The 25,959-nt window shown below is 39.5% G+C and overlaps 1 protein-coding gene across 19 annotated transcripts in view; it reads left to right on the top strand.

The window, feature by feature from the left end:
• MYCBP2 (MYC binding protein 2) overlaps window positions 1–25,959 on the top strand; it is a 289,476-nt gene that overhangs the window by 215,841 nt on the left and 47,676 nt on the right. For 11 of the 19 annotated variants that reach the window (XM_059712849.1, XM_059713661.1, XM_059714371.1 and 8 more), the window contains 9 exons: window positions 130–255; window positions 4,716–4,901; window positions 15,930–16,031; window positions 19,039–20,682; window positions 21,092–21,261; window positions 22,535–22,779; window positions 23,787–23,954; window positions 24,840–24,997; window positions 25,384–25,583. In XM_059712849.1, the coding sequence (XP_059568832.1) occupies window positions 130–255; window positions 4,716–4,901; window positions 15,930–16,031; window positions 19,039–20,682; window positions 21,092–21,261; window positions 22,535–22,779; window positions 23,787–23,954; window positions 24,840–24,997; window positions 25,384–25,583 (2,999 nt within the window). The remainder of the gene's footprint in view (window positions 1–129; window positions 256–4,715; window positions 4,902–15,929; window positions 16,032–19,038; window positions 20,683–21,091; window positions 21,262–22,534; window positions 22,780–23,786; window positions 23,955–24,839; window positions 24,998–25,383; window positions 25,584–25,959) is intronic. The other 8 variants (XM_059715644.1, XM_059718223.1, XM_059718621.1 and 5 more) reach the window with 5 other exon arrangements.

Raw genomic sequence — 25,959 nt, forward strand, 5'->3', positions numbered from 1 at the left:
CAAACTTGGCAAGCCTGTCCCAGAAAAAAAGCCCTTTTCATTCTAAAATATTTTTGTCTTTTGACTCCACCTTCCAATAAAAGTAAATGATAAAAAGTTCTAACTCTGAACTGATGGTTTGTTTTACAGAGCAAGGTCTTCTAGAACAAAATGTTCAGACTCCTCCTCCAAGTCCTTTTTCAATACAAGCTTTCAATAAAGGGACAAGCTGTAGTAACGGGCAAGGATTTGATTATGGCCTGGGAAATAACAAAGGTAAGTTTGTACCCTCAGTGTTTCAAAACATATTCTTGTGCATCGAACTTCTGCATATATGTTTTTGCTATTTATTTTCTATTATCTTCTTGCAGTACATCAAAGCCATTTGAGGCACCAGCCAGTGCACCCCAAATGAGCCAACTCCCTAATTTTTATTGAAACGAGTTACCTCGAAAGTGTATTTTATGTAATTACTAGTATAGTAAATTATGTTCAAATTTCTGCATTATAAAAATTCTTAAGTTACTGAAGTTATATTAAAGGTTCATTACACTGAGGTTCTGTGTGTAGCACTAGGGTATATATTTACTCAATTCCAAGGCAGGTCCCCCACCCCCTACTTAATATGGCTCTGGCTCCAACCCAGGCTTAGGACCAAAGCCCCAACTGCTGCCTGCCCCACTACCTCGTCTCCCCCTCTCTCTGTCTCTCTCCCTCTCTCTCTCAAATAGCAAATTTATACATTTTCCTGTACATAATCTAGTTATTGGCAGGTTGCCTTTAGCTCAAGTAAATATTTTAATTATAATACAAAATGCTAATTGCATATTAATTGCATGGAAAAGAATAATAACTCCAAAGTCCAAATTTGGAGTTCAGGATCTATTTGAAAAGGGTTTTCAAGGGAAAGCTATGAGGATTTCACTGTCAGCCTCTAAGTAAGTTTATTTTTACACGCACACACATACACTTTTGCATTTGATGACCTGATAGAAGGTATAAGAGTCAGTATTTTGATTATAGACAGTAGTTAGTGGCAAGCATTTTTGAAAATATTGACTCCTGCTCAGCTTTTGTATTAAGGTAGGTTATTAATATAAAATATAATACAGTGATATAAGCCTTCTACCTATAACAAAGATGTTAAAATAGGCATACCTGATAACCATCTAACCTTCAAATATAAAAATGTCCACTGGACACTTGAAAAATAAGCACCTAATTAATGTTGTGGGGAAGAGGGAACCCAGATATTCTCTCTGTGAAGCATGCCTCATTTCTCCACTAAGAAATAAAGACGTACAGGCTATCTGCAGCGAACACAAATTGTACCTATTATTCACTCATTATTTATATGAAAAAGGTTATCTGAACCAGAAGATTTTATGGCAAGTTATGTGCTCTTAGTGGGGAGTATTGCTGAAATATGGATCTTTACCATGCTAGTATTATGTGAAGTCTAGGCAACACATATTTTAGGAGTATTGTTTGCATAATTTTTATTTAACACTAGTTCAGATTGCATATCCACTTTTAAAGAAAGGCTGTGGACAGATGTAACTATTCTTTTTAAAGGGAGAAGAGGACTTCCTGCTTGGAAAAGCACTCCAGCTGTTCTGATGCAACTATTACATCTGTCTGTTCCCTGACTAGTATAAGAAAACTAAATTGTTGTAACTATAACCCATTATTAAACCAGGTTCAAGATACAATGTGGTTTCATTTTACTTACACTGCCACATAAGCAAACAGACATAACAGTTATACTGGAACATCCTATGCCTGTATAATTTGGTATCAGTATATCTGTTACATCTATCCACACCCTAAAATAATTTAGCTCTGGCCTTTACAAAGTTTTTAGTAATTATAACTTCGCTTTAAAAAAGGAGGGGAAGAGAATGGGGAGGGCTTTATCTAAGCATTATGCATTTCTTCTATTGTTTTTAATGTTCTAATGAAGACTGTTTACATCAGTGTACATTATTTACATATGTTTAACATATGAACAAATACATCTGTCTGTTGTCATAATTTAGTCTGTCACTCCTCCAGTCCCTATTTTCTTTTCAGATGAGGACTAAGGGAAAAAAAGCATTTTTGACAACACAGTCAAAAAATTAAGCTTTGTTCACTGTATTTCCTAGTTCTGTATTGGAAGCAGAAGTCTCTCTGTCTTGTTTTGTGTGTTTGTAGCTGTTTTGATGGCATATGTTGTAAGAAATCATTACTTCTTCTTAGCATTTTCTGAAGCTTTCTATATTTATTTTTTTCCCTAGAAGACAATTTTTTTTTCCTGTTTAAAATACATTTTCCCTAGCTCAGTCAGCCACATTTCAAGAATGCTGATTGAATCCTGAAAAAAATGTACAAGGTAGTCAACTTTTGAGTCAGTCTTGGGCAGAAGGTGCTGGAAGAATGAATCCGCATGCTGCTGCTACTCTTCCTGAGCCTGGCACCCTGTGCAGCTACTTCCTGCAGCTGAGCAGGGAAGGGGCATCTCCTGTGCCTGCATCAGGAGAGGACAGTGGTGGCGTGGGGTGGGTTCCTTCTTACAGATCCTGCTCCCCAGCTAGTCGGGGGCACGAGGCGGGGAAAGAACAGGTACAGGGAAAAGGAACACACCCACTACCTTCCCTGTCCCCAGCCAAGCACAGCATTGCTCACAGAGGCTCCCTGCAGCAGGAGCAGGTCAGGATCAGCTTTGGGGCTTCCCCATGCCCTAGTCAAGTAAGGGCATCAGTGGAGGCAGGTGGGTCCCCCTCCTTTCTGTGTCCCCTGCTAGCCTAGAGGGCTCCAGCTACAGGGAGCAGTTATGCAGGTTTTCAGGCACGGCTGGGAACAGTGGCAGCAAAAGGGGGATGTGACCATTTCTCCCCCCTCAGTCTGCCCCGTTTTCATATAAATAGATTGCACATAAGTTGATAGCGACTAAACTTCCATTCCTGTCCTCATTTTTTTGGAGTCTGTTTGGATCCTGAGACAGGAATAGAACTGAAGGTGTACAGGGATGCAGTGTCTGCTTATTAGGAGAAATGGGGTTTTTGCTAGAAAAATGCTGAATCATCAACAGGGATCCTGGCTTTCTCTGATTTAAAAAAAAAAAATCCCAAATTTTCAGATATTAAAAAAAAAAAAAAAAATCCCAAATCCACATTCTTCCATGATTAAAATGAGCACCATAGATAACTAGATAGATAGCTAGATATTAGGCATGTGTGAATATAGAAGTATTATATTTGGATTTGGCTGATTTGGAGGACAGTGATTCGATTCAGATCACTGTCCTGAATTGATTCGGCCAAATTGGCATCAGAAGATTTGTTGTGATTCGGTGATTCAGATTGGCTGGGGAGAGGCATGCACAGCTGGGCTCTGGCTGATACGTGGAGCTGCCCTGCCTATGTCCTTAGACCAACACAGCTACAATCAACGCCCTTGTAATAATGATGGTGAGCGTCTTTAGAATAGTACAGCAGTCACAAGCACATCTATAGTCTTTGCAGTAGTATAGGGTAAGATTGTATGTGGCCAAAATACTTACTCTGACAATCCTTTAAGACTGCAGCACAGCTTTAACGTTGGAATAAAGCCAGTCTTTAACACCCAAAGGTGCTTGGATATGGGATGCTTCAGTTACTGTTCTTTTGTAGTTATTTTGGTTTTGCATTTACAAAACAGAGAGAGGAGAGAGAGAAAAGGGATAAGGGAAATACTAGATGTTGGCATTCCTTGATATTTTGGGAAACATGGGACCCTCTAGTATTTTTTTATAGAGTTAGAAAAGTGTTGTTAAATAATTTTAAAAGTGTACAGCTTTGAAGTAACCTCTTTATCTGAAGTTTTAATCTTTTAACTTTTATTTTTCAACCTGTACATCTCTAATACTATAGAGTTATCAGATGTCAGAATCTGTATTTAAATAAAGGATCACTGTTAAAGTTAGGCCAAAACTTGAGATGATATAAGTATCTGTAACTCATAGTACTCAGCAAACCTTAAGGTAAATCATCTAGGAATAAAACCTGCCTTTTCTCTGTTTTATCTGCTTGTAATATCCAGATAATTCTTTTATTTTACTTTTGAAAATGTGTAATACATTCAAAAATATCAACTCTGAGGGTCCTCCAACAATAAAGCAAGTGCATACACAGTTCTGTTCAGGAAACAAATGCAGTTTCAGGTTTGCAAAGGATAACTGTAAACAGTGAGAGACTTTTAACTGTGAAAGCAAGCAAATACTGTCATATGCATATGTAAGTATGCTTGCCAAAAAACTAATTGCATTTATTATCTTCATACTCATCTGATTTTACTCATTGCTACTCTGCATGTTCTGTTGCATGTATGTGCTACTGTAAACGCTAGGAATATTTTTGCTTTGGCCCCTTCTTTAGCAAGACAGGTCACTCAAATAGCACTTCTGAAATGTTTTAAACTGTGTGAGAAATATCCATGATTCTCAGAAACTCTAGTCTTTAGCAATTGTGTCATGATTCATGGGATGAAGATATAGCTACACACCAAATTATACGCGGCTAAATGATTTTTATAATTGTAAGGACTCTTTTTTTTTTTCTATTTTTATAAAAATTGTGGTGTACCTTGAATTTTGGAGTGAAAGCTTACTACAGTATCAGAGATTAGTTGAGTCTGTCAGTTGTGTCTTTGTTCAATCTTCACTCAGCACAGTTTTTACTCTGCCTTTTTGGAGGATGTTGAATAACAGGTTGTAGTTTTGACTGTTTTGCCCACTGCAGGTGACCAACTGAGTGCCATACTGAATTCCATTCAGTCACGGCCTAATCTCCCAGCTCCTTCCATCTTTGATCAAGCTGCAAAACCTCCCTCTTCCCTAGTCCACAGTCCATTTGTGTTCGGACAGCCCCTTTCCTTCCAGCAGCCTCAGCCACAGCTTCAGAGTAAGTCTGTCAGCCTTACCTGCATCATCAGTCCATTTCTGAAGCTTTGCCATTGCTGTAACAGTCTTAGTTGCTTGCCAGCTACTAATCATCCATCAATGCACCTTTTTGGTTCTGTTCTCTTGAGTTACTTTTTCATGATTCAGCAGCAAATGAGGTAATGCACCCAAAGTGTAGTACTTGTTCTCTTTTTATTTAAATATGTAATTAGTATATTGATTTTTTTGTATGTACTTTACAGTGTAGACAGCATATTAATTCATGAAAGTGCATTTCTAATATAGTATATAACCTTGAGATTAAGGTAAATGTTGCATTTAGTTCAAAATGTTGTTATTTTGTAACATCAGAAGAACTTATGAATATATTAGATGAACATTTCAGTTTCCTATCTTTAAATGTTTCTTACCTCCTAAATTCTCTTGTCATGGTTTCTCACTTGCACTTTTAAAACTTTGAATTGGGTTAACTTAATGCATGATATAGAACCACTAATAAGAAAAACATTCATTTAGTGTTGGGTGACCATTGGCATGTTCATGACAATTGGCACTAAAAAGTTAATAGCAATTAACCTAATTGCTGATGGGCTGGAGAAGAAACTGTTTAGTTTTTGTTTTTATTTTTTTTTTTTTTGCTAAACTTAGTGCTCATGATGGATGGCAGATTTGACAGCCCTGGAGAATGAATTCCTCTTTATCCACAGAACAGGTATAGCATGGGTAGCAGTAGTATAAACCTCCTCCTACCTTCCCCCCCAAAAAACTGTCCTTCACAGTTACCTCAGATTTTTCAGACCACCTCAGTTAGTTCAGTCTCTTTATGCCTGGTCATCCCTTGGTCTTTTCCACTTGAATACCATCAAGGCTTCAAATTGTGGAAGTGGTCTTTGATGTATGCACCCCACTTAGAGAACTAGACTGAAATCTGCTGTTTGTTTCATAAAAGCCTTCAAATATATTCAGAGAGGATTGACTTTTCATTGACTGTGCTAGAATCAAATTGGGAGGTGTACTATCCACTAGACTAGAAACTCTCAACCATTCAATACCAAGGAAAAATTTAACTTTAAAATTGATGGCTTTAGTGCAAAAAACAAATTTTACATTTTTTAAATATTTTCCTTTACTAGACATAAACATCTTTTTCTGTATCTCATTGAAACATACTCTCCTTTAATCTATTTGGTAAACTAATTGATATTTTTCTAAAACGCCATCGTTTTTCTAAAAGTCCATCCATAACCTTGTTCCTGCAGTTAGTTCACTGTGTGCAGGTGAACCACTACCTCTGCACAGAACCTTATTAAAGTTACACAAGCTACACACTGGTCTAGGGAACTGCAAAATTAGGGTCTAACTTAAACTATTTGTTTATACATTTTGCATTAGCTAAAAACACATCTAAAAAGAGAGGTTAATTTCTCTGAAGTTTATTTTCCTGAAGAAATAGGTTCTTTATATGCTAGTTTGACTATGTAGAGCCAGACCAAAATCAACTCTTTTCCCTTCTTTTTCCATTTATCCTTTCTGTTGGGTGTCAACTCCCCTCCTGAATGAAAAAAATCCTGTTAGACTGTATCTTTATATGCACCTGATGCCATTTATCAGCTTCCTGCCAGAGGTACTGGCCACCATGTGGTGCACAGACAGTCCTTTTCATTGTCGTGCAAATCATGTAATACGGGACAAGGGGATTCCCTTTTCACTCTAGATTTCCTTCTCTGGTTTTGCTTGCCTGTTTTATTAAAAATATAATCTTCCTCTTTCCCCACAAACTCCGTCCTCTTTCCCAAACATCATTCAACCTACTGAAGTTATTCTAAAGGTTTCCTTGACATATTAAAAAACCCCAATGAATTAAAAAGATTGCTTAAAATATGCTTCCATTAACAGTGTTCCAAACATAACCCATACATGTATAAGAAGCAGAAAAGGAAAAAAAAAACCCATAGACGATAGTTGCCATTCTATTCTAGTAAGTTGTCACTAGAAAAGCAAAGTTGTTAGGATCTGGAAAAAACAGAGATACCCACACAGGGTAGGCATGTATCTTCTGTCAGTGTTTTAAAAACATGGGGAAATTTTGTGAACTACATTATGCAGAAAAATGAAATGCTGCCCTCATCCAAGGATAACCTTTCCAAAGGACTGTAAAGACTGTTACAGTTAGAGTAATTTTAAACACAGGTGCTACCTTTGAAAGATTACATCTAATGTATTTGCAAGGGAAACAAGTCTCTAGCTTTCTATCTGTAAAGCACACCATTAAAAAGAGCGCTATAATATAGACCTGAACAGAGTGACATAATGCAAAATTCTTAAAAGCAGAAGAAATCTCTCCCTTTCCCATCATCAACAGAATGGAATTCAAATGATTCAATTTGTATCAAAATTCTTCTCCTGTCTACAGATATTTCAAAACTAGTAGAGAATACCTAGTTACCCAACCAGAGGAGGAAGGTCGCAGGAGAATCTTGCTTATACTTTTGGCAGCCCTCGCCCATCACTTACTACTCAGGAAAGAATTACTCTTTCTGTCTCCTTGGAGGCATTAAATTTTAAGCACAGTTTAACAGGCAAAGAGTCTTTGAGATCATGGAGATGTTCATTTGAACAGGATAAGTTTTTGCAGGCATTCACATTATTCAGTAATAAATATAAAACACCTGTACAACAATAAACTATTCCCTATCTGTTTGAAATATAGCCAATTCTGGCTTCTTTGCATTTCATTCAATGTCTTTTATGCTGTTGAATAAAATTAAATCAACAAGGAGATTACTCGAGTACTTCATAACATGCCCAAAAATATACATCATTTAAAGTAAAGTTGCTCTTAACCCTAACGACCATATACTTTGATTGTATCCTTTCCACACAAACCCAGAGCACTATGGTTACTTAACTGTGAGAGAAGTTGGTTATTCTGAAAAAGTTGCAGTCTTATTTGTTGACTAAATCCTCCTTAAAGGGTCTACTTGGCAACGGATACAGATAAGTGGTAGTGGCTAAATAGTAGTTCACATATAGTTAACCTTTGTTTCTTTAGCCTCTTAAGGATTTACTGTCAGTTGTAAAATAAATGTTTCTTCCAGACTCAGTCACTGCCTAGATGTATCATAACTCCTTAAAAGGAATAAGGAAGCTGAGTTTCCCTACCAAGTACTCATCGTCGCATCTGTTCAAAACACCGCTTCAGACCATTTTGCTAAATTGCATATTATATTTATTCAGATGGAGCCCAGAATCCTTGATCAGATTTGGATCCCCTTGTGATAGGAGCTGTGTTGACACTTAGGAACACAAAGCTCCTTCCCTAAACAGTCTAATTTAAGATAAGAAGCGATATTTGTGAATGAAAGGTAGAGAGGATATCCAGTTAGATTTATAATGGCTGTCATAAAAAATAGAGCTATTGGAAGGTATCAAAGGAATGTAGTGATTAATGATAACTGACGGTTGCTTCCACAGATATTAGATTTTCTGGACACTAAACATTAAAATAATCCTAGTTTTTAGATTTAATATTATGCATATGTATTTGTGGACACCCTCATAATTCTGCCACACAAAGCTGCTCTTCCTCAATTATCCTGTGAAACAACCTTCTTTCACTATATGCTTCAGTGTAATGTATTATTATTACTTTAGGATGTTTTTTAATGTTTTCTGCAAAAGTTGCCTGTAGTAGAGCAGAAAATATTCAGCATATCTCAGTGACGGACTCTAGGCCAATACAACTTTTTCCTGTCATTTTTCCTTAATAATCTTTTCATTTTTAATTCTGAGATGTTATGCTCTTTTTGCCCATCTAAATCCATTTAAAAGAAATATTCTTTTTAGCAGTGTCTTAACTTTTGCCACAGAGTTTTGGGAGAGGAATGAGGAGGGTTTGGGGCTATGTGTAAATGTTTAGGTAATTTGATCAAGTGGAGTCTAAGATATATAAGCAGTGTTTTGGATTTAAAAAATTCTGCTAACTCTCTCATCACAGCTTACCTGACATAGTGGGTGCATCTACATGTGCGCGTGACTGCTCAGTAACCACTGTTACTGCACAGTCCCAGTGGCACACGGGTCATTTCTGACCCTACTGCACAGTAGCATCAGCATCACGATTTGTGCCTACCAACACTGTCTCCATAGCAACAAGCTACGTCGCCATAGCTTGCAGCTGTAGCAATATAGCATCTTGTGTAGATGTGCCCAGTATGGCTAAAAGGCAGTCTGTTCATTTTATTTAAGACTCCTTTAGATAAGTTCTGTCAGAGCTATGTAAAAAGGGGACTGTATATTCTTATTTTAAGATGACCTTGCATGTTGAGGTTAATTTTTTTTTTAGGAAAAGTGGTTTTTTTCCTAATAGATCAGCTAATGACTGAGGAAATCCTTGAACTGCTGTTGCCCTAACAAAATGACACAGGAGAATCAAATAACCAAGGAAAGGACCCAAAGGATTAAATGTACTAGCAATACTAAAAAAACTTTTTTCTATACCAAAGATAATTTTGCCCACCATATTGTCTAAAATGCCAAGACAGTACATTTTGAGGCAAACATTTTTAGTTAAAAGCAGTTTCCATTTAATAAAGAGGCCCTTATTAACAATTCATATTTCAAGTACAGTTTTTCAGATTTTGGATTCAAATTTTGTATGATGTGCAGAACTAAAATAATTATTCCAAATAGGCTTCAGAATCCAGTTTTCATGATTTTCGAGGAATGTTTGGAAAGAGGTAGTGGGGTGGCTCTACGGGGATTTTCTGATACGTGTTTATTGTGTTGTTGGACAATACTATTTTTTTAATGTTTTGGATTCCAATGAAAAATAGCCAGGGGTCCAATAGAACTCTGCATGGTTCCCTCCTTAGTCACCTTGTGGGCTGTTTCCCTGTCTATGTGGCTTCAGTAGTATGATGTGCCACCTGGGATGCCCCAAAGCTGGGGACCCCCAAGGTTTCCCAGCCATTTGCATCCTCCAGTGAAGCCAATGGTCTGGAAACCTCAACATGACCCCAGGCTTTGAGAGCTTTTGAGTTCCTTGCCTACCTGAGCAGGAATTTACTGTCTGCCACTTACTCCAGTGGAGCAAAGCAGGGAGATCCCTGGGTACTGTAATGTAGCAGCCATTTAAGTCAGTGCTGTACATCTAATAAACCAGGCACTGCATGCCCCATGGGCTGCACCAGCACAAGCTGCATCCTTTGCGCACAGGCTCCCCAGCCTTAACCTCAGCTTCCCAGCTGCAAACTTCCTGCTGAATTGCAGCATGGGCTTTTCTGGCACCACAGGCTGAGCTGCACTGCCCTACCTCCTGGAGTAGGGGCAAGAAATGGAAGCCAGGGGAAGGGCAGGGGTGAGCCTTGAACCCTGGCCACTGCTGCAGTGGGAGGAGCAGAGACAGGACAGAAGCCTGGGGCAGCAAATTAACTGTTCAAGGGCCATATATGTTACCCAGGCTGCCAGTTTGGACAGCCCTGATCTAGGTCATTGTGGGCCTTCCGTATGTGAGATGAGCCCATCACTATGATGGAGCGGGTGACCATATATGTTACTCTTTTGAACAGTAGCGAAGGTGACCCTGTGTGCCATCCTTAAGTGTCACCTAGTGCAGTTAAAGTTATATGTAGCCATTTCCTCTGTATAGTATTGATCCTAGTACAACAGTGGTTTTCAACCTGTGGTCTGTGGATCCACAAAAGACTGAAATCAATCAAAAATATGTGAATACCCACACTTACAATTCAAAAGGGTCTGCACCTCCATTCAAAATTTCCAAAGGGATCTGCACCTCCACTGAAAATTTTTAAGTGGTTCACAAATGAAAAAAGGTTGAAAACCACTGTAGTACAGTATTGATCCCATTATAGGTCAGTCCCTTTTTTCCAGTACATCTCAAGGTCTGATCATATTCATAGACTAATTCCCTCCTTTTCCTTCCACATATGCTGTCACTTTGAATTAAGACACACTCTCACCATATCTTTCGTTCCTGAAATGGTACAAAGCAGCTAGAGAGCAGTGGCTAGTGTAGTTGTTTTTTGTAGGTGCTTTTAGCACCCACCATTCCTGAACAGAGGAGCTAGTAAATTTTAAATATTTTCATGTGGGGAAGAAAAAACCTATGCTTTGGAATTACAAATCTGTTTGGCGATGTGAACTTTGTATTTCCTTTGTCCAATTGTGTATATCCCAAAGCATCTGGATGACTGGTAGTGCAGTATAAATTCCATTAAGTTCAGTTAGGTTTGAGCTGTAGTGTGCTCAGAAATTACAGATGGTAAAGAGACATTGGTGACTTTCTTTTTTTCTAACCTTCTGCCAGTGTTAGAATGTTTTCTGCAGTACATACATTCAAAAAATGTATATGGATTTAAGTAACTCAAGTGATTTATTTTCATCATTACTTTTACCCGAGTTGTTTCAGCATTGTTTTCCCATTGGTATTACACTTCAGTTTTTCCCTTTGCGCAAAACTCCTCTTCCCTTTTCCACCCCCTCCCAACATTTTTCAAGGTAGTTACAATAGTATGAATCGGAGCACATGCTCAATAGGGCATATCCTAATCACAGTTTAGTTTCCTCGCTGCCACAGGAAATGGTCTAATTGGGTGGCTGTGACTTCTTCCTCTATAATCTCCCTCCCAAACTTGTTGCTTACTATGGGTAAGATTGTGAACTGCCAATTTGATCTTTAAGGAAATGTTAAACTTCAAACCTGAATGATTGGATGTTGGGAAAGGTGCCTGTTCATATACAGAGATTTTTAGTAGAAACTCTTGCTTATAATATTGAAAGCTTTGTGCTTGCATAGGAAATTAGGGGTGCACTGATAAAGATTTTGGGGGCCAATACTGATAGCCGATATTTAAGGAGTCATATCAGCTGATACCGATTCGATACAGCTGCTTCCAGGTAAGTCTGTTGTGGTGAAAGGGGAGGAGGGAAGAAAGGGGCATGGGGGGGCAGATCATTGCCCCCTGCAGTGAGGGAGTGAGGGGGCAGGCATTGCCCAGAGAGGGCGGGGTGTGGGACAGAGAAGTGGCTCATGGGGGGCAGCAGCTCCCACCGCTGCTTGCACCCTGGGTGGGGGGTGCCCTCCAGATCTACGTAGGGCAGGCGGGCTGGAGTTGGCACTGCGTGGGGCTCCTCAGCGGGGGCTGGGCTTGGAGCGGGCACTGGCAGGGCTGGGAGGGGCTGCAGCCACCCCAGATGTTGCCAAAGCTCCGCTCTAAGCCCCGTACTGCCAGGCACAGCCTGGCTCCATGTCCCTCCTCCACCAGCACACTGGGAAGAGCCAAGACTGTGCTGTAGAGCTGTGGCGAAATTTGGGGTGACTGCAGCTCCCTCCCAGTGCTGCTGGTGTCTGCTCCAAGGCTCTTCCAGCACTGCGTGGGGCTCTTCTCAGCAGAGGTGAGTTTGGAGCGGACACTGGGAGGAGGCTGCAGCCACCCCAATTTCGCTGCAGCTCTGCTCCCAGCACAGGGTCTGCTCTTTCCAGCACATAGGTAGAGGTAGGATGTGGAGCTGGGCTGTGCCTGGTGGTGCGGGGCTGGGAGTGGAGTTGTGGCAAAATTTGGGGTGGCAGCAGCCCCTCCCAGCACCGCCAGCGCCAGCCCAGAAAAGCCTCGCTCAGTGTCGGCTCCAGCCCACCTGCCCTGAGCAGATCTGGGGGAGCTGCCCCCCTCCGTGAGCTGTGCATCTGTCCTGCACCCCTGCCCCCCTGGGCAGCACCTGCCCCTGCCCCCTCATGCCCCTTCCCTCCCCCCTCCCCTTCTGACTTACCAGCTGGAGGGAGCTCTCTATGTTGCTGGCTCTTCTCCCTGCTGTGCTGCAGCTGTGCACAGCACAGGCATTTATTGGCCAAATTATCAACCCCATCAGGCCAATATCCAATACAGCAAATTTTCTTTATATCAGTACCAGTCTGATATCAGACCAATGTATCGTTGCACCTCTATAGAAAATTGAAGTATTTTATTTCTCTAAATAAAATACTTGACCATAATGTCCTTAATGCATGCTTTCCTTCTGTAGCTTTATAAAATTGTTGTGTTTAAGCTGTGGCATCTTAGTTATATGCTGCAACATAGTTTTCAGATAAGGAATAAACTAGGATTAGACATGGTGTCTAACCCAGTGATTCTCAGCCAGTGTACTATGCAATATTAGTACTGTTAGATGTGTAAACATCTATGCCTAATTCACAAGATAAACCCAGATATTTCAAACAAATCCATAGTGCAGTGATTCTCAACCAGGGTGCCAGGGCAGCCTGGAAGCCTTGTGGTCCTTTCAAGAGTGCTATGGATTACCACGCAGTATTAGCACCGTTAGGTGTACAGACATGATTGACAAAATAAACCCAGATTTTTCAAATAGAAACCCATAGTGTTAAACCATTTAAACCTGTTGTGGTCTTTCTAAGTTCTTTGTAACAGAAGAATTGTTCTATTATTGTCCTTAGTCAAAAACAGAATGAAAACTAAGAGCTGGTATTTTCTAAGGGGAGTCTTGAATCTAAAAAAGTTAAAAACCACTGCCATCATTTCAAAAATGTTCTGAAATGGTATGATCTTTCTGAATTCTTTACAATAGAAAAATTGCTCTGTTGTTTTTTCTGTAGCCAAAATACAAGTGCAAACCTAAGACCTGGCATTTTATAAGGTGTGCTTTCAGTCTAACAAGGTTGAGAACCACTTATCTAGGCATACAGGCGTTACTTCTACCAGGAGAATCTCCTGATAGAAACCACAAATGTATAAATGCTGCTCCCACAGGAGGATCTCTTCTGCGGGAGTTTCTCCTAAAGGAAAGCACATCCATATGCTTTTCTATCCAGAGACCAGGAGTTGAGCAACAGGAAGATGCTTTCCACGACAAGGGTCTCCCCAGTGTGGAGTCGGTATGAAGAGCAGCTGCTGCTCACCTCGTCCCAGGAGGAGTCAAATGGTGGAGAAAGGCTCCCCTGACTAGGGTTACCCCAGCCTAGACAAAGCAGAGAGAAGTGACTTTGCCATGCTCCTCTTGCCCCTCCCATAGACCAGGAGGGGAGGAGCAGCTTCCTTCAGTCCCCTTTGGGAAAGGAACAGGGGGCTTTGCTTCACTGGTCCCCTCCCCTCCCAGACATGTCTGAGTGCAGAGGGCAAAGGAGGGGAGCAGTCACCACTGCTCCTTACCTCTTCCCCAGGTGATGTGGTCCCCACTAGGTGGCACATGCGGTGATTTCAAAGCCCTGGGGGAAGTTCTCCCCAGGGCAGAGAGGCAGTGATCCTTGTGCTTCCCCAGACCAGGATCATCCCAGTCTTGGGAAGGCAGAAGAAGCAGGAAAGGAGTGGGTGGCTGCAGGCTGAACACCTATACTGTTCCCTCTACCAGAAACATTTGTAGCAGTGGAAACTTCTCAGAAACTTCTGCTTCTAGAAATGAACATTTGTTTGTGGCCCTGATCACACAAGAGCAGTCTAAAGTAGTACAGAATATCCTGCAGGGGACATGCAGGCACAAAATTGGGTACTAATATTTATCTCAAGTACTTTTCATGCTTTGTTTCTGTCTGGAAGAATGGTATTACTGTTTCAGATGTCCAAAGTATATGTGCACTATGCACAAGACTTTTAAAATTTAGGCCTGGAAGTATTTGTACTTCACTTATTAAAGCATATAAACAAATTAAACACCGCACACAATTAAGTTCATGAAAGACACAGGTCTTCAAATGCTCTTACCTCTTGTGTTTGCACAAAAAAACCTTTCTAAAGTATGCTATTTTCTAATGAATATACAAATTAAATCTCTGGTCTGTGCTTTAATAGCAGTTTGATTTAACTTTAGTGATGGAAAGTGAAAAGTTAAGATATAAATTAAAATTAACCTAAAGGAATACAGTAAAGTTGAGGCTAAAAAAACTCCATGTTAACATTTCACTCTTAGTTAGCCCTTTGTGCCACTCTTACTGAAATTTAGACCTTTGCGATATTACATGTTCTATGGGTTGTAATGCTAAAGCTAGAGTAATAGTCCTGTAATTTGTAGATATTTCCAAGTTGCTTAACTTGATGGAGTAAATTCAGTCCTGTTATAACTCCATGCTTAATTTAATTGGAGTTTGACTTAATGGACCATATTCATTCTTGCTATAACTCCAATCAAGTCAAGTGCGGAGTTATACCAGGAATGAATTTAGTTTTTTGCTCTTAAAGATGTAATTTTGGTCTTTACAGTTCTAACAACATTGTGAATAAAGGGTCTTTCTCGTAAAGTGTGAGGGTTGATGTACCAAATGTTTGCTATCCTATTAAATAAAAGCCCTAGTGAATTGTTTGTTTTTTTTTTCTTTTTCAATCTGTATATTTAATTTTATTTGAATCTGTTTAGTTTTGGTTATGTCATTCTGTAGTATTGAGTAGTTAAAGTTCATATTATGCATACTGACATATACAAAAAGCACATTTTATAACTGAGTTATATTCTCTTATGTGGCATATAATCAAAAAAGTCAGTCAAAACAACCCGTTTTTAAAATGTAAACTTTTTCATCATTAATTGTAGTGATTTTGCAGTTTTCCAAAGACTTATCTATTTCTGTTCAAATATTGCTCTATAAAAAAGGCCATATTGTAATTCTAAATAATTTATTAGCATATATTTATAAATTATCCCAAATACAAACACGAGTGCAAAACTAGTCACTATCACTGTCCTTATTTTAGAATAGACCATAAACCCTGTTATTCCACAAATAAGATTTTTGTTCAGTTTTCACTGATATTTGGTTTTTTTGTTGCATGTAGTGAGGTCATAAAATTATTTTTTTTAGAATGTTAATGTAAATATCAGAGTTTTTTTTATTTTAAATTGTAAGTTTCTCATTTCAAACACCCTTAGGAGAAGGTATCAACAGTGAAATTCAGCATATTAATCAGCGTAGATTGCATATCATTCAAAATGCTTGTTTGCTTATTTTTATCTTTGCTATTTTTCCATTGAATCTGTGCTGCTTCTGTGCCACTGTTTTCCACTGTAGAAACTCCATCCTGCTGCCTTGCTTCTCGTGAGCGTATTTACAAAACTAGTGATGTAGCTGGGCCTGCCTCTGCTATTTCATCCCTCTCTCACAAACTAAAGGGTGGGTATGCATGCAAACACAGCTAGGTTATTCATATGTTAAATTGAAAATGGCTTTTCTCCTTCAGTACATTTTCATCCCATACACTTGGTGAAATCCTGTATCGGAATTTCTTTTAAGTTTGCTATTTCTTGGTGTACATTTGATATAACAATTTAGTGTTTGTTTATTGGTAAAAATTTCCTGGTATGTTTCAAAACAAAATGTTAAATTTTAAAGTATTTGTCATAAAAGCTAAGGAAATTAAGGTCTATATTTACAAAACTACTTGGGATAATAGTATCCCCTTACAGAGCTGGCCTTAGGCAAAATGGCGCCCTGGGTGAACTTATGTTTTGGTGCTCCCTGGCACCCGCCCCAAGTCAGTGACACTGTTTCAGACAAAGGCAGGTGGGCAGGAGCACAGGGCACAATCCAGGAGGGAGGTGGAGCAGCATAGTGCACCAGGCAGGTGGGTGGGCAGGCACCACTGCTGCTACCTGCACTGCCTGGCCCAGCTCCTCCTGAGCAGTGGCTGGGGGCAGGAGGCAGGCTGAGCTGCTTCTCCTGTGACCCTGAGGCACTGCTTTTCCTGCTTGGGGGGCATGGGGGAGAGCACTGATGTGAACACAGACTTGTCACGTGCATGTGTGTGGCACCCCCTTTACCACAGCACCCCTAAGGCCAGCTCTGTCCCCTTATATCTAATAGTCCAGTACTTAATGCCTTTGCCCAAGCTGTGATAGACCTGAGTTCAATTGCTGCCTAAAGATATACCAAAGTGAGTCTCCTTCAATCTGTCCTATTAGATCTGTTTTCTTTTGTTATGTCATACCCAATTTTTCAAAGAACAAAACAGCTGGTAGTTAGAACATTTACCTGGGAGATGAAATGTGGATTCCAGTCTCTGTATGCAAAGCAGAATTGCATCAGCAAAAAAGTGTCAGTGCCCTGTGCCAGAATATCCTTTAGTGTGATTGTGAGATAAGTGGGAGGTAAACAATATGGACTCAATCCCTCATAGAAGAAGAAGGAAGGAATACCAGGTCTCCCACATCCTAGGTAGTTGCTTCAGTCATTAGGTTGAATAAGAGGTAGACATCACCACCACTCTACTGAAAGAAAAATAATTCCAGCCCATAAAAGACAACAAATTCAACAAACTACCGTATTTTCAAAAACAATTTGACTATTTATGATCTCTTTATTTCACATAGGTCATTCAGGTCAGAAAAACTAATATTTTATTGGTAAGCAGCCTAATCTGCACACCGTACTGGAACACACACTTCACTTGAATTCATGAGAAATCATTGAAATCGGTTGAATTAATTGAGTGAAGATTTGTAGCATATAGCTACTAAGGGATAGGCTTGGTACATTTATTAATTTGTGATTACATGGTAGTTTGCCAGTACTATTTCACTATTTTTAAATTACATGCCTTTAATTTTATAAATACCAGGTAGTAGTGAAAACTTAGTTTATCCATTCATGGGATATAATATGGAGACCCATTGTTTTGTTTTTTTCTTGTGAGTTATACTGTTCAGCCATATATACTTTATACATTTTTTTTGCATAGTTCTAGTTGTTCTGCCAGCTATCTGATTGTCAATTAATGAGTTTATGCAGAACAAATTGTTCTGCATCAAAACAGAAGAGTTACTGTATTTCATGGTGTATAAGTCAAGTTCTGAAACCCAATTCTTAACTCTTAAAAGTTCAACCTTAACTTATACACCGTATCAATACTTTTGACCACCACCTCAGCCCTGGCCAAACCCTGGCCTGGTCCCAACCAGACCACCTTCATCTGCTGACAGCATCCCTGTCACTGGAGGCCATTGGGACTAGGCCCAGTCTTAGTGCGGCCTGTGGGCCTTGCTCACTGTGGGAACTCTGCTTGGCCAGGCGCAGAGCCTGTCCCCATCCCCTGTGAGCAGCGCTGCCTAGGCCCCATGCCAGCCAAGCAGTGAGCCTGAACCTATCTCCTGCAAGCAGTGCCCGGCTCGGCGCTTGGCTGGTGCAGCCCAGGCAGTGTCACTCGCAGGGGACGGGGACAGGCTTAGCACCTAGCTGAGCAGCATCTCCATAGTGCGCTTGCAGGAGATGGTGCCACGCCAGCTGAGTGCCAAGCCCGGCACTGCTCACAGGGGAGAGGGCCGGACTTGGCACTTGGCTAGTGCAGCCCAGGCAGCGCCGCTTGCAGGGGATGAGGCCAGGCTCGGCTGGCGCAGCCCCATTCCCTATGAGCAGCACTGCAGCATGTGTCCACCCCATGTTTCCGATCCAAAAAGATGAATTTCATAAATCCAGTGTATAAGTCAACCTAACTTTTTGGATCAGAAACATGGGGTTGACTCGTACATCACCTCAACCTGTACACCATGAAATATAGTAGGTAAAGTAGCATTGTTATTTAAGGGTCACAGTGATTGGAAACATTTAATTTTTAATATTCAAATTCTTGCATAGTATAAAATAATGACAGCTTTCTCTGAGTGTCTGAGACTGTGACCATTATCTTGGCATGTGTGCAAGCCTTTTATCCCAGTTTTACTTGTGTATTTTTAGTTATTTTTCTTTACATGGAGATGTTATTGTTTTCTGCTTAAAATCACAGGTATAAAGGTAATAGTAAATAAGAACACTCATACTGTTGTAATACATTTTATTCTAGCTTCCAAATAAGCAGGTGTTTGTTTTTTCCCCCCCTTGCTGGTGGCCAGTGAAAATAATGAACTCAAATTCACCAGATTTTTAATTTCTAGGTAACTTCACAAGTAGAGCACTTCCTATAAATATGTTCTGGTATGTGCTTTTAGATGTGCTTATTCATTTCTATATTTGTGGACCTATTGAAAAAATCCTCAAAAAAAGCCTCTCGAGCTCTGTTGCCACTTTAATATTCGCAGAAGCACCTGTTTGAGTTACATGTTTGTATTGAACACTGTGTATTTTTACATATATTTTAAGGATACTGTGGATGTAATGTAATAATTTAATTATAAAATGTGCCACACAGGTGACAGAACGAATTTCACAGCTGCTGCTAGACCAGTTTCTCCAGCAGGGAAAACGGATATCTCATCAAAACACAGGGCTGAGAGCAGGTCACCCAAGCCCGACATGCGTGTGAACAGAACTATTGCTGATCAGAAGAAACCAAGGAGTACAGAAGGTTTATCTGCCAGTGAGTCTCTTATGCTGAAATCAGATGCTGCAAAGTTGAGATCAGATTCTCACAGTAGATCGTTATCTCCAAACCATAACACTTTGCAAACATTAAAGTCTGATGGGAGGACAACTTCTGGTCTTAGAGCTGAATCACCAGGGCCAGGAACCCGGTCTTCATCTCCAAAGACAAAGACACTTACTGCAGGTAGGCCTGGTGCTAGTTCTCCCCGATCATCGTCTCCACAAGATAAGGCACTAGCTCAGAAAACTTCAGCTCCTGTTAAAACAAAGCTTGATCCTCCTCGGGAACGATCCAAATCAGACTCTTACACTCTGGATCCAGACACGCTTCGCAAGAAGAAAGTACCACTAACAGAGCCCTTGCGTGGAAGGTCCACTTCACCCAAACCAAAAATTATCTCAAAAGATGTAAAACCTGTGACTGAAACTGAAAATAGAGCTCCTTCCCCTCATGTTGTACAAGAAAATCTTCACAGTGAAGTTGTTGAAGTTTGTACTTCAAGCACTTTAAAGACTAATAGCATCACAGATAGCACATGTGAAGATAACTCTGAATTCAAAAGTTTAGATGATAGTTCTAATAAAGTTCATTTCAGCATAGGAAAAGCACCCCTAAAAGATGAACAGGATATGAGAGCTTCTCCAAAAGTAAGCCGTAAGTGTGCTGGTAGGCACACAAGACCAAAAAAGGAAAAATCTGGCTTTCTTTTCAAAGGAGATGCATCCAAACCTATAGAGCCAGCCAAGCAAGCTATGTCACCTTCTGTTGCTGAATGCGCTCGAGCTGTCTTTGCTGCCTTCCTGTGGCACGAAGGAATAGTCCATGATGCTATGGCTTGTTCATCTTTTTTGAAATTTAATCCAGATCTTTCTAAAGAGCATGCCCCTATCAGAAGCAGTCTGAATCAACAACCTACAGAGGAAAAAGAAACTAAGTTGAAAAATAGGCATTCATTGGAAATATCATCTGCTCTTAATATGTTTAACATTTCACCTCATGGACCAGACATATCTAAAATGGGCAGCATCAACAAAAACAAAGTCCTCTCTATGCTAAAGGAACCACCTCTCCATGAGAAATGTGAAGATGGAAAAATGGAAACTACCTCTTTTGAAACATCCAGTCATCACCCCATGAAATCTAAGTCTCTTCTTCCCTTAACACTGCAGCACTTGGTAGCCTTTTGGGAAGACATTTCTTTAGCAACTATCAAAGCAGCTTCCCAGAACATGATTTTTCCAAGCCCTGGTTCCTGTGCTGTGTTAAAGAAAAAAGAAAGTGACAAAGATAATAAGAAAACCAAAAAGGAAAAAAAGAAAAAAGAAAAGGTTGACGCTAGGCCAAGGGGAAATCTTTTTGGCGAGATGGCTCAGCTTGCCGTGGGAGGACCTGAGAAAGATACCATCTGTGAGCTGTGCGGTGAATCCCATCCATATCCAGTGACTTATCACATGAGACAGGCTCATCCAGGTAAAACTAGCTCTTTTTCCATAACCAAATTCTTGCTCAGAATATAAGACTAAAAGCATATTAGAACTTCTTAGCTGTACTATGAATTATTTGAAACATTTAAAGAATTAGAGCCTTGATTTAAGCACATCACTAAATCATATTTACCTGTAAGCCTTAAAGTTGCTCATGGGCTTAAATAGCTTGTTAAATTGTTTTAAAAGATTATTATAATGAACAAATTTTAAGAAATACAAATGTGTGAAGTCTTAGATATCATTTCTTTGCTCTCAGCTTATTGAATTACAAGAAAATCAAAGGGGGGTAGGAAATTGGGAAAGCAAAATGACTTCAGCCTGTTCTACAGATGAGACGTAATCTTCAATTCTGAAAAATCTTTTATGTCTTTCTTTTTTTTCATTATCTCAAGGTTGTGGCCGATACGCAGGTGGCCAAGGTTACAATAGTATCGGACACTTCTGTGGAGGATGGGCTGGTAATTGTGGCGATGGTGGTATTGGAGGAAGTACTTGGTATCTGGTTTGTGATAGATGCAGAGAAAAATATCTCCGTGAGAAGCAAGCAGCAGCAAGAGAGAAGGTACTTTTATCCTTTTCTTTTCCTCCTACTTTATTGATATTAGTAATTCAGGTGTGCTTTGGTAATAATTTAAGCTATAAACTAGTGATTTTAGAATTTCAGAGAAATTTAAGGCCATAATACACTCCCTTATATTAGCAATGTTAAGAAACTGTAGCTAGAAAGTTTGATTAGCAATTCTGGTTTTGTAATTCAAATCTAATTCATTACCAGAAAAAAAAAAAAGCCATTGTAGCATTTTCTTACATAAAGTGTGCACGTTTTCCCCCCCAAAATCAGCCCCTCCATCTCCTCTTTTAACACCCCTCCCCCCCCCAAAAAAAATTGGGTTAATTTATTAAACAGTAACGCTGATTTTCTACCCAGGATAGAAGCACTCTGCTTTGATTCTGCTTCACAATGTTTGCCATTTGTTGTATTGCTACTTAGGCAGCTGAGGGAGTCAGTTCACTTAATGGCTTATTGTTCTTCACTCCAGAAGTGTTAACAAAAAGCTCTGCTTTTTAATGGGCTTGATGTTCTCCTAATCAAGCTAGCCTTTCTTAGGGCAATTTTGCTGCCTGGTAACTGTTACTGGTCTCTCTTCTCATATTTTACGGCATTGGAGACGCTTTGGTTTTTTCAAAATCATAGAACCACCCACATCTTCAGCAGCATCTAGGGTTTCAGGTTCAGTTAAGCAGAAAAGAGAGAGAGTCAGCTGAAGATTACGCTGTGTCCCTGCTCTGTGCAGCCACAACTCTGCAAAAAATGTTTTCTTTGTTCTGCCTTTCAGAAATAAGGTGTATATTATATTCCAGGGGATGTTGTATCTAAGAAGATGTGGTACACAGGTGTTATAAATCCCTAATATATTTTCAATACAAGTTACAGATATTCAGATTCAAACTTATAAATGAACTCTTAGCTTATTCTAATACAACTTTCTTTTATTTTTTGTTCTTTTTAGGGCAGTTTTTCATGACAACAGTAAAAAGCAAAGACCTGTCAAATACTAAATGTTTGTTACAGAGCTATTAGAGTGTCTTGGTGAAAAGTTACAAGAAATTTCTTGAATACAGGCCAAACAGTGTTGGCTTAATCTTATTTTCAGGAACAGATGAACTAATTTTTTCTGAAACTTTCCCCAAAAAATTAACCTGAAGCAAACATAGAGCATGGAAAACTTCAGCCTAAATTGTTGATTTAGTAAAGTTACCATGGTATCATAATTACAAGCATTAGACCATGGCCATTAATACCAGCATTTCCAACACTTATTATTTTCTCACAGGTTAAACAATCCAGGAGAAAGCCAATGCAAGTTAAAACTCCTCGTGCCTTGCCAACCATGGAAGCTCATCAAGTGATTAAAGCCAATGCACTGTTCCTGCTGTCTTTGAGCAGCGCTGCTGAGCCTAGTATCCTGTGCTATCATCCTGCAAAACCTTTCCAATCTCAGCTTCCCAGTGTCAAAGAAGGAATTTCTGAAGACTTTCCCATCAAAATGCCATGTCTCTATCTACAGACTTTAGCAAGGTAATGAAAGCCACTCCTAACGTTGATTCAGACATCTGCTATTTTTAAGGTTTGAATAACAATTACGTACAAAACTAAAATTTATATATAAAATCATACTGCTCTGAGAATGACTTCTCATGATTCTTTCTTCTCTTGAGTTTCCATGCTTTTGTCATGTCTGCCTAGATTGGACATATATTTCTGAGATGCCTAAACTAACTTTTGGATACTGTATATGTAATTTTAAGGCTAAAGCTCCAGGCATACATTAACTCTGAGAGAGAAATCCATAAATCAGATTCTCAGTTTTGCCTTCAGCCTGTCCCAGTTCCTTTGCTAATGCTGTGAAGGGATAGGAGAGAAGAAATGGGAATGTTCTTATGGGAACCATTTTCTTCTATTTTCAAGTAGCTTTTACTTGAAAATGTAATGTTCATGAGTTCTAAAATGGGTCAGGATGAAAACTGGCTTACATCTTGAGAAGCTCTGTTACTGTTTGAAAAATAAACAATTTTCTGTACGCGCACACATGCACGTACACGCGCGCGCGCACACACACACTATTATTTACCTTGCTTCTTTAGAATCACACTGCAGTTTGTATTCTGTTACTGCCTAAAGGTCCCAATTAGTTTGTACCTAAATGGACTAAGTGAGGGTTCTACAACTGGAGGCCCGTGGGCTGCATGCAGCTAGCAAAGAGTTAATGTGTGGTCCCTGGGCTCTCACTTGGTTGCCACTCCCCCCCCCCCCCCCCCCCCCCCCCCCCCCATGGCAGTGGTTGCAATAGCAGCCAAAGTTTTCAGGCTCCCCTTTTCCTCCTCTGGCTGCCGCTTCATGTTCATGCCAGGGACAGGGCAGGGCAGCAGCCTGGCAAGCTGAGGTTGCGTCCAGGGCCACATGCCCTAGATGAATAAACCTGTTGAATGATAGTGGCTGCTGGCTAGTTGAACTAAGAAGAATTTGGTTCCATAAATTTATTAAGGTTAGCATTGATTTTGATTTAAATATCTAATTTATTGCAGGCATCATCATGAAAACTTTGTTGGTTATCAGGATGACAACCTGTTTCAAGATGAGATGAGATATCTGCGTTCAACTTCAGTACCTGCACCATACATATCAGTCACTCCTGATGCAAGTCCTAATGTCTTTGAGGAGCCAGAGAGTAACATGAAATCTATGCCACCGAGGTAATTCCCTATAGTGTTAAATATCAGTTGGCTATAATAGTAGCATAACATTGATTTGAGACTAGACCCTTTAATTCTTCAGTAGAAGAAAACCCCATGCTTCCATAATCTCCTGGACTTCAACATTGAAAAAGTCATCCGAAAAACTGTGGGAGTACACACACTTTAATAGATCTGTATGCTTCTTTCACACCCAAGACCACCATCTTTTGGCTTTCAATGATCAGTCTGGTTTGGTTTGAGGGCTTTACTATCTTTTCAAAATTGAAGCCAATCTGCAAATTTTTTTAAGGCTGCTGGCCACAAATAACTGTAGTGATATGACTCAGAAATCTACCCATGTTTTGGTTAATATTTTTCTAGATACCTCTAGATCTACAATTTTTTATAAATTTCTGTTCTGTCCTGAGCTGTGTTATAAAGCAAACCTATGGGTCTTCCATTTCAAGTTTTAACCTTGAAGGAAGTCTTGTTGGGTGGGGAGCAGTATTGCCCTTTTTAACCCTCACATTGTAAAAGTTGTCTGGTAACTCCTAAGGAAGGTACAAGTCCTAGTGAAGTCCTAAAGACATCACTAGTTACATATTTCAGTATTATAGCATGTATATGTGAATGTATACATTGAAAAAGCTTGCAAAAAGATTCCTTGGTCAGCGCTAACATATTTATTAAGACTGCAGATGGCAGATTTTCATGCATCAGTGGTACTGTCATTAACCAAATATGTGCTGTTTTCATTAATATTTATGTCAATTTTCATGTTATTTCCCATGTAAAAGATTAGGGGTTTTGTTTAAATAATAATGTTGTAATTGAGCATGTTATTGAAGGATTACATTGTTGTTGAAATCCTTTTTGATCTCACTCATATCTTTTCCTTTGTAGTTTGGAGACCAGTCCAATAACAGATACAGATCTGGCAAAGCGCACAGTCTTTCAGAGATCATACTCAGTTGTTGCATCAGAATATGACAAACAGCACTCAATTTTACCTGCACGGGTCAAGGCCATTCCTAGGAGAAGAGTCAACAGTGGAGATGCAGGTAAGAGCACAGACATCTTTTTAACACCAGAAACATATTCATACTGTGGTAAAATATCTTAATAGTTTTTCTGTACTTATATCCTAATAATAGTTGGTCTTCTATTTATCGCATTTAACTTCAGACAAATAACCAAGATATAAAGAACAGCCCAGGAATTACTGAACTGCTGAAATATATTCTGGGGACTCTTCTTCTTGGTTTAAAATCTTAAGTAACATTTCAGGGGGTTTTAGGGTCATCTTCTCTGAAGAGAACTATCACCTTTTCATTTCACATATATTTTGAGGAACAATTAAATCATTTTAGTGTTTTACATTTTTATAGTTACAGTAAAAACAATTACACTAAGATCTAATGTATACATATTTTCTGTCTTTAAATAGAAGTGGGGTCCTCTCTCCTGAGACATCCATCTCCAGAACTTTCTCGGTTAATCTCAGCTCACAGCTCTCTTTCTAAAGGAGAGAGAAATTTCCAGTGGCCAGTATTGGCATTTGTAATTCAACACCATGATCTTGAAGGACTTGAAATAGCAATGAAACAAGCCTTACGGAAATCTGCTTGCCGTGTCTTTGCTATGGAGGTAATAATGGACCTGGGAATAATAAAAACGATGCATTAGCAATTTGTCCTTTCATTCAAAACAGTTATTTATATAGAATTTAAATACTAATACAAAAAGAAGGTAAGATCTTTCACTAATCCCAAACTGACTCCCAGAGAAATTTAAAACTAATCCAGTTAGTAAGCTTACTGAATCAAAAATAAAGAAATAGAAAAGTTAACTTAGTTTATAAAGTTGGCCTATATTGTGTCTCATGTAGATAAGCATACATTAAAAAGATATCATTAGGGTTGCAAAATTAAGCAAGATATTTCCTCATTCCGTTGATGTCCTCATGTCTAATTTACTGCACAGTATTAAAACCCCGTTCTGAAGAGTTATTCCTTTCCCCATA

This window comes from Alligator mississippiensis, chromosome 1 (assembly GCF_030867095.1).
Source record: "Alligator mississippiensis isolate rAllMis1 chromosome 1, rAllMis1, whole genome shotgun sequence".
Lineage (NCBI taxonomy): Eukaryota > Metazoa > Chordata > Crocodylia > Alligatoridae > Alligator > Alligator mississippiensis.